The 14703-nt window shown below is 44.4% G+C and overlaps 2 protein-coding genes across 3 annotated transcripts in view; one reads left to right on the top strand and one right to left on the bottom strand.

Moving 5' to 3' along the window:
- Nucleotides 1-3: 3 nt before the first annotated feature.
- LOC125884822 (IQ calmodulin-binding motif-containing protein 1-like) overlaps nucleotides 4-14703 on the bottom strand; it is a 47920-nt gene continuing 33220 nt past the window's right edge. Inside the window, exons 2-15 of the mRNA XM_049570064.1 lie at nucleotides 5995-6120; nucleotides 5732-5900; nucleotides 4149-4266; nucleotides 3944-4019; nucleotides 3695-3794; nucleotides 3280-3452; nucleotides 3099-3202; nucleotides 2898-3016; nucleotides 2744-2810; nucleotides 2416-2491; nucleotides 1333-1487; nucleotides 1109-1246; nucleotides 859-1015; nucleotides 4-728 (exon numbers count right to left, since the gene is read on the bottom strand). Of these exons, the coding sequence (XP_049426021.1) occupies nucleotides 475-728; nucleotides 859-1015; nucleotides 1109-1246; nucleotides 1333-1487; nucleotides 2416-2491; nucleotides 2744-2810; nucleotides 2898-3016; nucleotides 3099-3202; nucleotides 3280-3452; nucleotides 3695-3794; nucleotides 3944-4019; nucleotides 4149-4266; nucleotides 5732-5900; nucleotides 5995-6115 (1827 nt within the window). The 5' untranslated portion in view covers nucleotides 6116-6120 and the 3' untranslated portion in view covers nucleotides 4-474. The remainder of the gene's footprint in view (nucleotides 729-858; nucleotides 1016-1108; nucleotides 1247-1332; nucleotides 1488-2415; nucleotides 2492-2743; nucleotides 2811-2897; nucleotides 3017-3098; nucleotides 3203-3279; nucleotides 3453-3694; nucleotides 3795-3943; nucleotides 4020-4148; nucleotides 4267-5731; nucleotides 5901-5994; nucleotides 6121-14703) is intronic.
- The window catches only part of LOC125884799 (kalirin-like), a 43198-nt gene continuing 42298 nt past the window's right edge, over nucleotides 13804-14703 (top strand). For both annotated transcript variants that reach the window (XM_049570000.1, XM_049569999.1), the window contains exon 1: nucleotides 13804-14424. In XM_049570000.1, coding sequence (XP_049425957.1) covers nucleotides 14370-14424 — 55 coding nt within the window. In that variant the 5' untranslated portion in view covers nucleotides 13804-14369. The remainder of the gene's footprint in view (nucleotides 14425-14703) is intronic.

Here is a 14703-nt window from a genome sequence, read left to right as displayed (position 1 = left end):
TCACAGGAAGTGACAGACCATGGAGGTGTTTTCTACCTGGAGACAAAGAGTCCTGATACACACTGAGGGTGTCACAGCACAGGACGCAGCGACTCACACAGGGTCGGTCCATGAGGGCTGCACAGAGGAGGAAAACAAGCGCTCCCTCTGCTGTGTGATGTCGCTCATTACACAGGAACCTGCTGTGAGGTCATCACAGCTCCAACAGCTGTTTACATGTTGTTGTTTACTGGTTTGGAACAGAGAGGAGGCGTTTCCTCTGTGTAGGTATAAACCTGCTGAAGCTCCAACATCATCATCATCACCATCATCACCACCATCACCATCATCACCATCATCATCATCATCACCATCACCATCATGAATGAGTGTAAATATAAAGGAGCGTACGGCGACCAGGTGACAGATCAGAGTTTGACTTTATTTAGACTCACGTGGTCGACCTGACACTCAGCACAGATCAGTACTTAAAGGTTAAAAGTTCAGTCCGTCCACCTCACTGACCCCGCCCACAAACAGTCCCCCTAGCTCCGCCTCCAGCTCCTGCAGGTGGGAGGGGCTGAATGTGTCCACGGCGCCAGCCGTCTCCCCCAGCGTCCTCCACCAGGGCAGCCTGCTGGCCTGCAGCGCCGCATTGTGGGCGTCACGGGCACGGGCGGCGATGGGACCCGAGGGGCTCAGGAAGGAGTCGGCGTCTGTCGGCGTGACGACCGAGAGGGGTGGGGCATCTGTAAAAGACAGAGACAGTTTATTGAAGCTGGAGACGTTTGTGTTTAATGAAGAAGAAAATGAAGTGTTCGCTGTTACGAAGACAACTTCCTGTGTGTGTGTGTGTGTGTGTGTGTGTGTGTGTGAGACCTCGGAGCAGCTCCAGCTGTGTGTGTGTGTGAGCCAGCAGAGCCTCCACCCTCTGCTCCTCCCTCCCCCGACACTCTCCTCTCTGCAGCTCCGACAGCAGCAGCAGCTGCACCTCCTCGTGGAGGCGCTCACACTCCTGACGGGACACACGGGACGACTACGCACACACACAGAGCATCATGGGTAATGTGTCAGACACACAGCCGGTGTGTGTTGTCATGTTGTGGTAGTAAACATTAAGGCATCTTACAGGACGTAGACAGACGTGTTCCTCCACCTGTCTCTTTAGCTCTGCCCTCCGGCTGTCTGTCAAACCGCTCTGACCAATCCAGAAAGACATGGTGGGCGGGGCCTTTGCTGCTTGCCGTTTCTGTAGAAAGTGACGCACCTGGAACAGACAGATGACATCAGTCACCTGCAGACCAGGTGACTGTGTGTGTGTGTGTGTGTGTGTGTGTGTGTGTGTGTGTGTACCGCTCTCTGCAGCGTCCTGGCGGCCTGCTGCCGTCTGTGTGTGTCTCTCTGTGTGTCGTTGTTGTAGCGCCGTCTCTCTCTGAAGCCTCTCCAGGAGCTCTGGATCAGCACGGCCGCCCGGCGCTCACACTCCTGCAGGTAACACTGCACCTGGTCTGCGCACACACACACACACACACACACACACACACACACACACACACACACAGAGAGTCAGGTGATGTAAACCTATGGAATAAAAACAGAACTGAAGCTGTGTGTGTCCCACAGTTACTGATCAACCTTCAGGTATAAATCAAATCTGCAAGTACAAGTAGTTTTGACTTTCATTTGACACCTTCCTGTGAAAAGCCAATCAGGATGCTGAGATCAAACGCTAAATCAAACCATCAGAGAGCTAGAGAACAAAGAACAACAACAACAGAAATCTTTTCGTCAAAATATATTTGTAATATTTCTCTGTAATTTTCTGTTCAAATGAATCCGGGCGAACGTGATGGGCTTTAGGTTCTGGGGTAAAAACCGGCACCTCCCCTACAACGGCACTCTGCTGACTCTGATTGGCTTACAGTGCTGTCAATCTCGTTTTAGTATAGTGGTAGTTTAGTGGTATAGTGTCATTCTATTGGCTCTAACGAATCCAACGAGGTGTCAATCACTCAAATCGACCAATCCGTTGCGGAGATAGAGCCTCCAATGCACAGAAAAGAAAATGTGCTTCACATATAGATGGTGTGTGTGTGTGTGTGTGTGTGTGTGTGTGTGGTCAGTTTGGAGTGTGAAATACATGACAAAAACAAAACAGACAGTTGTGTGTACAAGACAGAGACAGTTTAAACGCGGCGACTCTGTGCTGGCCGCGAGTATGCATGAGTATGAGTAGTATACTTGTCAGGCTTTTTTGTATATTGTAAATGGATGTTTTATAAACAGCTAATACTTTAAGATTCTAAAATTCATTTCTTCAAATATTTTTTAACAAATTCACAGATTTGAATGCGAGCACACAAAACTTTTCCACACGTTTACAAGACTTATGAAACACCTCAGAGTGTGTGTGTGTGTGTGTGTGTGTGTGTGTACCAGGAGGAAGGAGCTGCAGCAGTCGTCTCTGTTTCTGGTGGAACTCCCGTCTCGCCTGCTGACGTCTCACACACACCTAACACACACACACACATAGACACACAGACACAGACACACACACACACACACACACACACACACACAGATAACACAAACATTTAAGGGGACATACCCAGAAAAAGCGGGGGGGAGTTTGTTACATGTAAGGACACGGGCACTGTCCTCACATGTCACTGGTGTCCTCATAAGGTGCGTGCAAATACCAGTGAAATGTCCTCATATACCAGTCGTACCAACGCACACACAGGTATTACTTTGCTATTCTCACCTGATACTTCAGCTCCTCCTCCCATCGCTGCGCCTCCTTCTGCTGCTGCTGCTGCCTCCTCCGCGCCCTGACACACACACACACACACACACACACAGTGCGCTGTTAAATGTCACCACATAAAGACATGACAGATAGACAGACAGACAGCTACCTGTATCTCCTCTGCAGCCTACTGACGGCTCTGTTCAGGCTCTTCACTCTGCGTCTGGTCTGATACGACCTCCACGCCGCCTGGATCACACACGCTGCCCGCACATGGTCAGCACACACCTGCACACAGAGGGGAGGGGTCAGAGGTTGGCAGGTAAACCAGGTGCTTTACATCCTGAGATAGACAGACGGACGGACAGACCTGGGGCCGACTCCTCGAGTCAGACTGGATGAGTGCAATCAGCTGATCCACGTCCTGGTCAAAGCCCCGCCCCCTCCAGTCTTTGTCCAATAGGCTGTCCAGACCTGCAGAGACAGCGTGACCTTTGACCCTCGCTACATGTGACCCAGAGGTTACTGATGTCATTAATGTGACCTCTGACCTCTGAAGCTGAGGAGGAGGGGCTGCAGCCGCGCCTCCTGCTGACTGGCCATGAGGAGGATCAGTCTGACAGAGGCCCCGCCCACCGAGGGGTCAGCGCTGACTGCTAATTGGCCAACGGCCTCGTTAAGGAGCAACAGGACGGAGTGGTCGCTCAGCCCGGACAGGAAGTCCCTGCAGAGACAGAGAGAGAGAGAGAGAGAGAGAGAGAGAGAGAGAGAGAGACAGAGAGAGAGACAGAGAGAGAGAGGAACAGTACAGATAATTAAAACAAACAAACAAAAACAGATAAATAAAATAAAACTAAACAACAGATTTAAATCAGACAAATATTTCAGATTTTGTTCCCATTATTATCGGTCTGTGTGTGTCTGTGTGTGTGTGTGTGTGTGTGTGTGTGTGTGTGTGTGTGTTACCTGCTGGCTGTGCAGGTTTGGATCCACATCTGGACACAGAGCAGAGACACGCTGACGTCATCGCACATCTGGATCTGCTCGTAGTTCAGGGAGCTGAGAACTGGACAGACAGGTGGACAGACAGGTGGACAGACAGGTGGACAGTGTTTGTGTGTGTGGGACGGAGATATCAGGCTGTAGATACACACTCTGCAGTGTCAGCACACACATGGAAATTCACCCAGTTTGAATCAACAGACGCAGACTGACCCTGAGCTGTGAGCTGAGTGTGAGCTCGGAGCAGCCAACACACTGAATCCATCACCTTCCTGAGGAGAGACAGGCACTGAAGAACACACACACACACACACACACACACACACACACACACAGACAGACAGACAGACAGACAGGTTAACTCCAGACCTTCAACACTGCACTGATACGTTGTGGTTTTGAAGACACGGCGTCTCACCTCTGCCCGCCTCATCAGCTGACTGGCCAATGACAGGAGGCCGTCCACGACAGATGGCAGGAACAGCCTGTGATAGGCCTGCGACTGATCAGCAGGCTCCGCCCCCACACAACAGGAACTGGACACACGGACAGGTAAACAGAGCGCACATGAACACCTTCAGTCCACTGTGCAAAGTCGACCCAGAGACAAGTGTTTGTTTGTTTGTTTGTTTATGAAAAATCTTTCAAAATGTAAAATATCCAAAAACATGAATCATTTCAAATACAGTTCATTAAACTGCAACAATAAATAGAACAATTTAAAATATCCAAATATAAAAATGCTTTCAATCGTTTAAAATGTTTTAGTGACTAAATTAACTTAAAACGTGTTTTTAATGGCAAAATTAGGACTAATTCAAAATTTTTTACTAAATTTAAATGTAATATTTTTTAAAATGTTAACTATTTTAATGAATTATTTAAAACATAAAAACACATTGTCAGAAGTGTAATATCTTAAAAATCATTCAAAATATCTTAAAATACAATTTAAAAACTTAAAACACTCAAAAATATTTTTAAAATATTTATTTTCTACAAATACTTCAATTTAAAATGTAATAGATTTAAAGCACTGAAAATGTTCAGAATAATGTTCATTTAAATTCTGATAAAAATAAAAAATTACTTTTTTTAATGAATCATGACATTTTCAAAAATGTAAAATATTTAAAATGATTTAAAATACAACATAAAAGACTAAAAAGGACCTGTTACAGTAAAATATAATAAATTTAAAGAAATGTAAAAGGTTCTAAATCCAGAAAATAAAAATAAAACATGTAAATCTGTCAAAAAAATTACTGATTTAAAATGTAAAAACATTTTTAAATATTCTTTATATTTTAGATAAATCAATATACTAAAAATAACAAAAAGGACTGTCAAAATATTTTTACTTTTATTTTATTTTCTCATCATAAGAAAATGTAAAAAAAGACATTGACGGTTTTCAAGAACGTTTTTGTCAGTTTTGCCGAATGTTAAAAGAATGCTCGTTATTATTTTAAATATTTTTGAAAATGAAAAATGAATTTCTATAAATTTTAGATACAAAACTATATGTTTCAAATGTTCATCAATTAAAATGTTTACTGAACGTAAAAAAACTGCAATATTTGTTAAAATATTGTTAATTTTTTTAATGAATTGTGACATTTTCAAAAACGTAAAATGTTTAAAATTATTTAAAATTAATTAAAATACAACATAAAGACTAAAAAGGACATGTTACATTAAAATATAATACATTTAAAGACAAAAAAAATGTAAACCTTTGTAAAATTATAACTAATTTAAAATAGTGGGACATTTTTCAAAAAATATCAAAATACTTAAAAGTATGTCAAACACTGTCAAAACATTTGAATATTAAAATAATAATAATTTCACAGTTCTGTAATGAAACTAAAGACAGTACAAATAAATTAAAATCAAGTTAAATAATTTTAAATTAATTATATTTTTGAAAACTTGTGTTTGCAATCAGAGGAAAATGTTTAGTCCAGCTGAGTCTGCAGTCAATGACCACCGTGGTACCTGGTGAGCTGGGCGAGCGTGGCGGCGGCGCCCCAGTTGCCCCGCAGCCCTCTGGGCCCCAGAGTGAGGAGGAGGACACAGTGACTCAGGACGCTGCTCAGATACAACTGAGACTTCACACGAGTCAACACACAGCTGTCTGTCTGCAGCGCCGCTGAGTTCAGAGCCTCTGACGGACAGACGGACAGACACAAGCGTAACTCATCATGTTTGTGGTTGGAAACAAGATGGCCGTCACTCAGCCCTGACATGCAGACACCCACTGTTTAAGCCGTGGTTCAGCAGGATGACCTTCTGCTCCGGGCTCTGCTCTTCATCCTCCAGCTGCCTCCTCAGCTCTGCCACCACAGCCTCCTCCTCCTCCTCCTCCTTCATCGGCTTCATCCTCACTGTGAACACAGACAGGTTATCAGGAGAGGAGAAACTCTTCTGACATCACTCACACCAGACTCCATGCAGAAACTACATGATTCAAGCAACGGTGTCCTATTTGTTCCCTGTACTCAATGAAAGAATCTACTTCCGCCTCTGTGCATCACTGAGCAGGGGGAACTCTTCTGACATCACTCACACCAGACTCCATTCAGAAAAAGCACGATTTAAGCCACAGCTTCCCACAAGTGTCCCCTCCGTGTGGCTCACTCCACAGCCCGTGTGTGTGTGTGTGTGTGTGTGTGTGTGTGTGTGTGTGTGTGTGTGTGCGGCTCACCTGCCGATGTTCTCAGACTCTGATGAGGTCACAGCTAAGATAGCACCTGTTAGCGCTACCGCCGGTTAGCCTTGTTTAAGCGTGTTAGCTAGCTAACTGCTAAGTGTTAGCTGGCGGAAATAAAAAGAGGCGGTTTAACGACCGCAGCCACGTCGACTCGTTCACGGTTTAAGAAACGTTTTCAGAAAACGCCGCGAAGTCGCGCAGACAACGCGCTCCGGCTGGTTAGCACAGTTAGCTGTTAGCTAGCTAGGAGAAAGCGGACGCTCTTCTGTTTCTACGGTGACGTGACGTCATCATGCTGCGGCGGCGCATCCCCCTGCACCAAAGGATCACCGGAAGTCAATAAATTTATTTATCTGTTTTAAAAAGCGCATAAATAAACAAATAAATAAACAATGACACAAAATCTGATTTATTAACACTGAAAACTGCATTAAAGAAATCAATAAACTGAAACATGCAGCCTACATGTGATGCAGATGATTAAACACGGACTGTAAATGAGAGGAAATGCTCAGGTAACAAACAGATGATTTCCGGTGGAGCAGCTGAAACCTGCAGTGTCCTATCATAATCAAATTAAATATTAATATAATAAAAGTGCAAACAGTCTTATTCAGAGTCATAAAGCTCTGTGGTGTTGTCCAGGCTGCTGTGCGTTGATCTGGCCTCTGGATGGCGCTGTGGACCTTCACTTTCATTCACTTTGAATTCAAGAGGCTGTTATTAAAATATCTCTGTCTACGTTATTTTCTATTTTAAACTAAACTTTCTAAATGATTTATTATCTTTGCTCATTAGTATGATTTAATGACACATTACTTTAATTTTCTTTTCCATTTTCATACAGTCAGTAGTGTACTTATGACACTTGAATTAAATAATATTAAAAAAGTGTATCAAGTTGAATCCTTGCACATACCAAAAAAGGAAGCAGACAAAAACTTTTAGAAAAAAGTTAAAAAGCCTTTATTGTGGCATGGCTGGTCCAAAGTTAAAAACAGGGACCAACGCAATAAAGTAAAAAGTAATAGTAACACTGAAAATAGAGAAAAATGGAGAAAAACTTAGGAATTAACTGGAAGCAGTGTCTGGAGGCGATGTCCAGACAGAGTCCTAGGAGGGAACAGAGCCCTCCAAGGGCGGTGTCAACTGTGGACCAAAGGAAGAGAATACTCAGAGTTTACAGAGGGAGGATACTCAGGTAACAAAAAGACCACAAAGAGCATAAAAGAGGAACTTTACAGAAGCCCTATGAAGAACAATGTAGTTTATAAAATCAACCTCACAATAAATGAAACACCAGATGGATCCAGACTAACTGGGCAGAGTACAGAACCATCTGCCATGAACTCATAGGAACAGAGAGAAGTCAATGTGCTCGTCCAGCCCCTACAGCAAAGATATGTCTCAGCACTGAATACAGCACTGTGTCTCACAAGATCAAAAACATCTTTAAAAAGAACTGGTCCATTTTGCATAGTGAGCCTGTCTTGACAGCTGTCTTTCCTGATCCTCCAGCTTGGCCCCCACACTCCGGGACAAGTTGGTTTGGAGCCATCCACCTTCCACCCCCTCAGTTTCCCCCTGGCTGCAACGTCCAGTCGGCAACTTCAGGTGTGGCAGCTGCCATCATTGCATGAAAATTTTATATTGGACGAACGAAACATAGGCTTAAGGATAGACTGGCTGAACATAAATCACCTATACTTACTAACAAACCAAACTATCCCATGGCCAATCATTTCAAAGCTGCTGGACACACAAACTGTAACTCAGTGAGGTCATCAACAAGTCTGTCAGAGGAGGGGACAGACTTAAACATCTTCTCCAGCGAGAAACCTTCTGGATAGTTACTCTGAGAGTGACCACCTTTCCAGGTCTGAATGAAGACTTTTTTGTAGTGGAAGTGTATCCTGAGCTGCCATTATTGTAAGAGACAACCCAACTGCCAGAAAAAAAATGTGGCATTGTTAATTTGTGCAGATGAAAGTTAGGTTACATTTGCGTTTTATTAGGTAGCAGATACATTGAAACTTTATGTTCCAACAGTGCTGCCGTGAAAGTGTTGTTAGGGTTAGACACAAAAAGCACTTGTTTATGATGAGGAAAAGATTACGTTTGGGTTTAAAACACCCGGTTTCAAGGGGCATAATCCCTGCTGGAAAAGCAGTGAAGTCTCTGTAGAAAAACTTCCACGTTTCATGCCACCATCCTGGCAGGAAGAACAGAGATGGGTCGCTAAAAAGCAACTATGTTTGGCGCCTTAAAGGCAAAGTCAGCTCATACACTACGTCACTTGAGAAACACGTTATGATTCATATGAAGTGTGCAAATGTAGCATGTTAGTGGTTTGCAGAAACGTACAATGCCAACATTTTCTTTTGGTGACTGGGCTGTAAGAGAACACCGTTTACTGTAACGGACTGTAAGAAAGTTATTAGTATGGAGAGGAAGCTGAACCTTCTGGAAAAGGGTTCTCCTTTCAGTGGATTTAGCTTTGCCATGTGCGCGGCTGAGGACAGCAGTACTGTAACCTCTATATTTAAATCTTTGTAGCATGTCACTGGCTTGTAGATCAAAATCATCCTCTTGGTCGTAAATTCGCCTCAACCTCTGGAGTTGTCCAAAGGGGATGTTAGCAATGAGGCTGAAGGGACGGAAGCTATCAGCCCTCAAGATTGTGTTGCAATCAGTGTTTTTCTAAAAATTGATGTGTGAACACAGAACATTGAGATCTTTGGAAATCTTCAAGTCCAGAAAGTGTAATTGTGATTTACTATAATCTATGCTGAACTTGAGATTGTCATTGGTTGAGTTAATATACTTATCAAAGTCCAGAAGCTCTTGTTCAGTGCCGCTGAAGGTCATGAATAAATCATCAGTGTATCTGCCGTACCATATTATCTTGTCCAGAAAGGGACTGGCTTCACTGTAAATGTGTCTCCCTTCCCATAAGCCAAAAAAGAGTCCAGCATAGCTTGGGGCGTAAGCGACTCCTCCCATGGCAGGCAGTCCCCTTTTGCTGTCTGAAGAGCTTCTCCTGAAAGAGGAGTACATTACTTTTGAGTGTCCATTCAGTCAGTGAGACAATGAAGCCACTAGGGGGCATGCTGTGTTCAGGTCGTTGCTGAAGGTAGTGTTTAAGTGCCTCCAGACCAAGGACTTTGTGCTATTAGAAAATTATGTTCCTTTTCTGTTATCCATTTCCTTCTTACCTTCCACCCCCTCAGTTTCCCCCTGGCTGCAACGTCCAGTCGGCAACTTCAGGTGTGGCAGCTGCCATCATTGCATGAAAATTTTATATTGGACGAACGAAACATAGGCTTAAGGATAGACTGGCTGAACATAAATCACCTATACTTACTAACAAACCAAACTATCCCATGGCCAATCATTTCAAAGCTGCTGGACACACAAACTGTAACTCAGTGAGGTCATCAACAAGTCTGTCGGAGGAGGGGACAGACTTAAACATCTTCTCCAGCGAGAAACCTTCTGGATAGTTACTCTGAGAGCGACCACCTTTCCAGGTCTGAATGAAGACTTTTTTGTAGTGGAAGTGTATCCTGAGCTGCCATTATTGTAAGAGACAACCCAACTGCCAGAAAAAAAATGTGGCATTGTTAATTTGTGCAGATGAAAGTTAGGTTACATTTGCGTTTTATTAGGTAGCAGATACATTGAAACTTTATGTTCCAACAGTGCTGCCGTGAAAGTGTTGTTAGGGTTAGACACAAAAAGCACTTGTTTATGATGAGGAAAAGATTACGTTTGGGTTTAAAACACCCGGTTTCAAGGGGCATAATCCCTGCTGGAAAAGCAGTGAAGTCTCTGTAGAAAAACTTCCACGTTTCATGCCACCATCCTGGCAGGAAGAACAGAGATGGGTCGCTAAAAAGCAACTATGTTTGGCGCCTTAAAGGCAAAGTCAGCTCATACACTACGTCACTTGAGAAACACGTTATGATTCATATGAAGTGTGCAAATGTAGCATGTTAGTGGTTTGCAGAAACGCATACAATGCCAACATTTTCTTTTGGTGACTGGGCTGTAAGAGAACACCGTTTACTGTAACGGACTGTAAGAAAGTTATTAGTATGGAGAGGAAGCTGAACCTTCTGGAAAAGGGTTCTCCTTTCAGTGGATTTAGCTTTGCCATGTGCGCGGCTGAGGACAGCAGTACTGTAACCTCTATATTTAAATCTTTGTAGCATGTCACTGGCTTGTAGATCAAAATCATCCTCTTGGTCGTAAATTCGCCAACCTCTGGAGTTGTCCAAAGGGGATGTTAGCAATGAGGCTGAAGGGACGGAAGCTATCAGCCCTCAAGATTGTGTTGCAATCAGTGTTTTTCTAAAAATTGATGTGTGAACACAGAACATTGAGATCTTTGGAAATCTTCAAGTCCAGAAAGTGTAATTGTGATTTACTATAATCTATGCTGAACTTGAGATTGTCATTGGTTGAGTTAATATACTTATCAAAGTCCAGAAGCTCTTGTTCAGTGCCGCTGAAGGTCATGAATAAATCATCAGTGTATCTGCCGTACCATATTATCTTGTCCAGAAAGGGACTGGCTTCACTGTAAATGTGTCTCCCTTCCCATAAGCCAAAAAAGAGTCCAGCATAGCTTGGGGCGTAAGCGACTCCTCCCATGGCAGGCAGTCCCCTTTTGCTGTCTGAAGAGCTTCTCCTGAAAGAGGAGTACATTACTTTTGAGTGTCCATTCAGTCAGTGAGACAATGAAGCCACTAGGGGGCATGCTGTGTTCAGGTCGTTGCTGAAGGTAGTGTTTAAGTGCCTCCAGACCAAGGACTTTGTGCTATTAGAAAATTATGTTCCTTTTCTGTTATCCATTTCCTTCTTAGCATTGCCCACCAGCTCTTTCACTTCCTGTCTCATAGTGACCAAGAGGTTGGAGGTTAAAGGCAGGTAGTAGACCGGGTTGTTCAGTTGGCGTAGAGCCTCTTTAATATGTTGGTCCGTACCCCAGACAACTGTGGCACCTCCCTTGTCAGCCATCTTTATCACCAACTGGTCATCCTGGTCCTGAAGCCATTGTAAAGCTTGATGTTCACTCCTCGTGATTGTTGCTGATGGGCAAAAAGTAGATTTGGGTCTGAGGGGCTGGTGGCTGTGGACTGCTCTGAGTCAGGTGAGGCTCTGGACGTAGTACTGTGGGAATTTTGGCGAGACCAAACCTTTAAATGGAGGTTTCTGTAGAACCTAAACAAGTCCACCTTTGTTTTAAATTCACTTGCTGAGTGTGTGGGCGCCTGAGGTTTCATCCTCTGGGCCCTCCTTGTCTTCCTTGTTTTCTGAGGCCTGCTGTGTGCTGGTCTACAGAATCAGAGGAGTGGGTGGTGGAGGTGCTGGAGATGTCCTCATGCTCGCTGCTTGGTAAGTGCAAAGAGACCTGCAAGACACAGGTGTTCTCCATGTTCTAATCACTAACTGATGTCACATTGTCACTATGTATTATATACTTGTGTTCAGACTGTTTGGACCTCAACCCTGAGGAAGGCTCATTTGAGGAGCTGAAACGCTGTTTTTAACTTTGTACCAGCCATGCCACAATAAAGGCTTTTGAACTTTTTCTAAAACAGAGCTGCTTTGGTTTTTCAAATTTTTGTCCTGCATTTAACTCTGACTGCTTCCTTTTTTGGTATGTGCAAGGACTCAGCATGATACATTTTCTGAAGCTGCTTTGCACCCTCACCAAAGAGCACCTGTTTTACTGGTTTTACTTGAAGATCTACGCAGCGCTTCCTTCATTTACTTTCTACATATGTGTAGTTATTTTTGGCATTTGCTGACTTCATACATTTTTATTTGGGTGCTGTTTTCTTCTTTTACTTATTGTGATTAGTTTACTTTTAAGAATTTATTATCATTGGCATTGTTATTATTGTTTATTATATATAATATGAATTTACGTGTAAACATATATAGATGAATATAAAATGAAAGAAAAAATATATAACACGAAATAAAATACACAAAATCAATAAAAATAAACACTAAATTAAAAAATAAAACATAATAAAATACATACAAAAGACACTGAAATTAAATAAAGTAAACTTGAAATAAAATGAAACGAAACAGACTGACACCAATGAAAAATAGAAAAAATGAATAAAATAAAATGAAGTAAAATAAAATGTAAAATATATACAGTATATAATAAAATGAACTGAAAAATAATAAATGAAAACAAAGAAATAGAATGTTAATATCACCTGGACCTGTGTTAATGTGACCTGGACCTGTGTTAATATCACCTGGACCTGTGTTAATATCACCTGGACCTGTGTTAATGTGACCTGGACCTGTGTTAATGTGACCTGGACCTGTGTTAATATCACCTGGACCTGTGTTAATATCACCTGGACCTGTGTTAATGTGACCTGGACCTGTGTTAATATCACCTGGACCTGTGTTAATGTGACCTGGACCTGTGTTAATGTGACCTGGACCTGTGTTAATGTGACCTGGACCTGTGTTAATATCACCTGGACCTGTGTTAATGTGACCTGGACCTGTGTTAATATCACCTGGACCTGTGTTAATGTGACCTGGACCTGTGTTAATGTCACCTGGACCTGTGTTAATATCACCTGGACCTGTGTTAATGTCACCTGGACCTGTGTTAATGTCACCTGGACCTGTGTTAATGTCACCTGGACCTGTGTTAATATCACCTGGACCTGTGTTAATGTGACCTGGACCTGTGTTAATGTGACCTGGACCTGTGTTAATATCACCTGGACCTGTGTTAATGTGACCTGGACCTGTGTTAATATCACCTGGACCTGTGTTAATGTGACCTGGACCTGTGTTAATGTGACCTGGACCTGTGTTAATATCACCTGGACCTGTGTTAATGTCACCTGGACCTGTGTTAATATCACCTGGACCTGTGTTAATGTGACCTCGTCCTGTGATAATATCACCTTGACCTGTGGTAATGTTACCTGGACCTGTGTTAATGTGACCTGACCTGTGTTAATGTGACCTGGACCTGTGTTAATATCACCTGGACCTGTGTTAATATCACCTGGACCTGTGTTAATATCACCTGGACCTGTGTTAATGTCACCTGGACCTGTGTTAATATCACCTGGACCTGTGTTAATATCACCTGGACCTGTGTTAATGTCACCTGGACCTGTGTTAATATCACCTGGACCTGTGTTAATGTGACCTGGACCTGTGTTAATATCACCTGGACCTGTGTTAATATCACCTGGACCTGTGTTAATGTGACCTGGACCTGTGTTAATGTGACCTGGACCTGTGTTCACAGTTCCGGTACCGACGGCACCGTTAATCGTAACAGAAAGAGGCGGTGTGTGTGTGTGTGTGTGTGTGTGTGTGTGTGTGTGTGTCGGTGCAGCAGCTGCTGCAGCCCTCGTGCACAGCGCCCCTCTCCCTCTCTCCGGTGCGCCTGCGTGCTGAAACACACCGAGCGACCGACCGTCCGCTGCCTGGACCGGCAGCAGCACAGAGAGCCACCGGGGCTGCTGGGAACTTCACGGTAACGGTAACGAGAGCGGCGGCGGCGGCAGTAACGGTGACGTGATGTGATGCGATGCCGCGCGGGATCACGGTAACGTAAGAACAGCAGCAGCAGCAGCAGCGGAGGAGGAGGAGGAGGAGGAGGAGAGGAGGAGCAGGACTGTCGAGGCTCAGCCGAGGAGGATGCAGCAGTGACGGACTGATCGGTACCGGGAGGAGGAGGGGAACACATCCGTCCGTCCAACGGTGCCCGGTGATCTGATGTAAAGCCGCAGGGATGGACGGGTAGGCAGGGAGGAGGCGCGAGGAGCGGAGCGAGCGACGGTACATAACGGAGGAGAGAGCGCGAGGAGGAGGAGGAGGGAGGCGCCAGGCGGAGGAGCAGCGCGAGGAGGAGGGAGGATGAATTCGGTGGATGGAGGAGGAGAAGCGGGCCCGGACGGCCTGGCGACGGCAGGTAGGGTGTGTGTGTGCGCGCGCGTGTGTGCGTGTGTGTGTAGTGGGAGCTGCTGTCGCCATGATGCCTCCACATCCGCCCATTGACTCAGAGGATGCGCGTGTGCGCGCGCGTGTAGGCTATGAACGTGTGTGTGTCAGCATCCCCTCTGTCCGCTGGTGTGTGTGTGTGTGTGTGTGTGTGTGTGTGTGTGTTGGGGGTGGAGGGTCCTACCAAGGAGGATTGTGGGAAGGCCCACTGGTTATCAGTGTGTGTGTGTGTGTGTGTGTGTGTGTGTGT

This window comes from Epinephelus fuscoguttatus, linkage group LG24 (genome assembly GCF_011397635.1).
Source record: "Epinephelus fuscoguttatus linkage group LG24, E.fuscoguttatus.final_Chr_v1".
NCBI classification, from domain to species: Eukaryota; Metazoa; Chordata; class Actinopteri; order Perciformes; family Serranidae; genus Epinephelus; species Epinephelus fuscoguttatus.
Note: the sequence above shows the minus strand (reverse complement) of the source record. Positions and strands in the feature narration are given on the sequence as shown.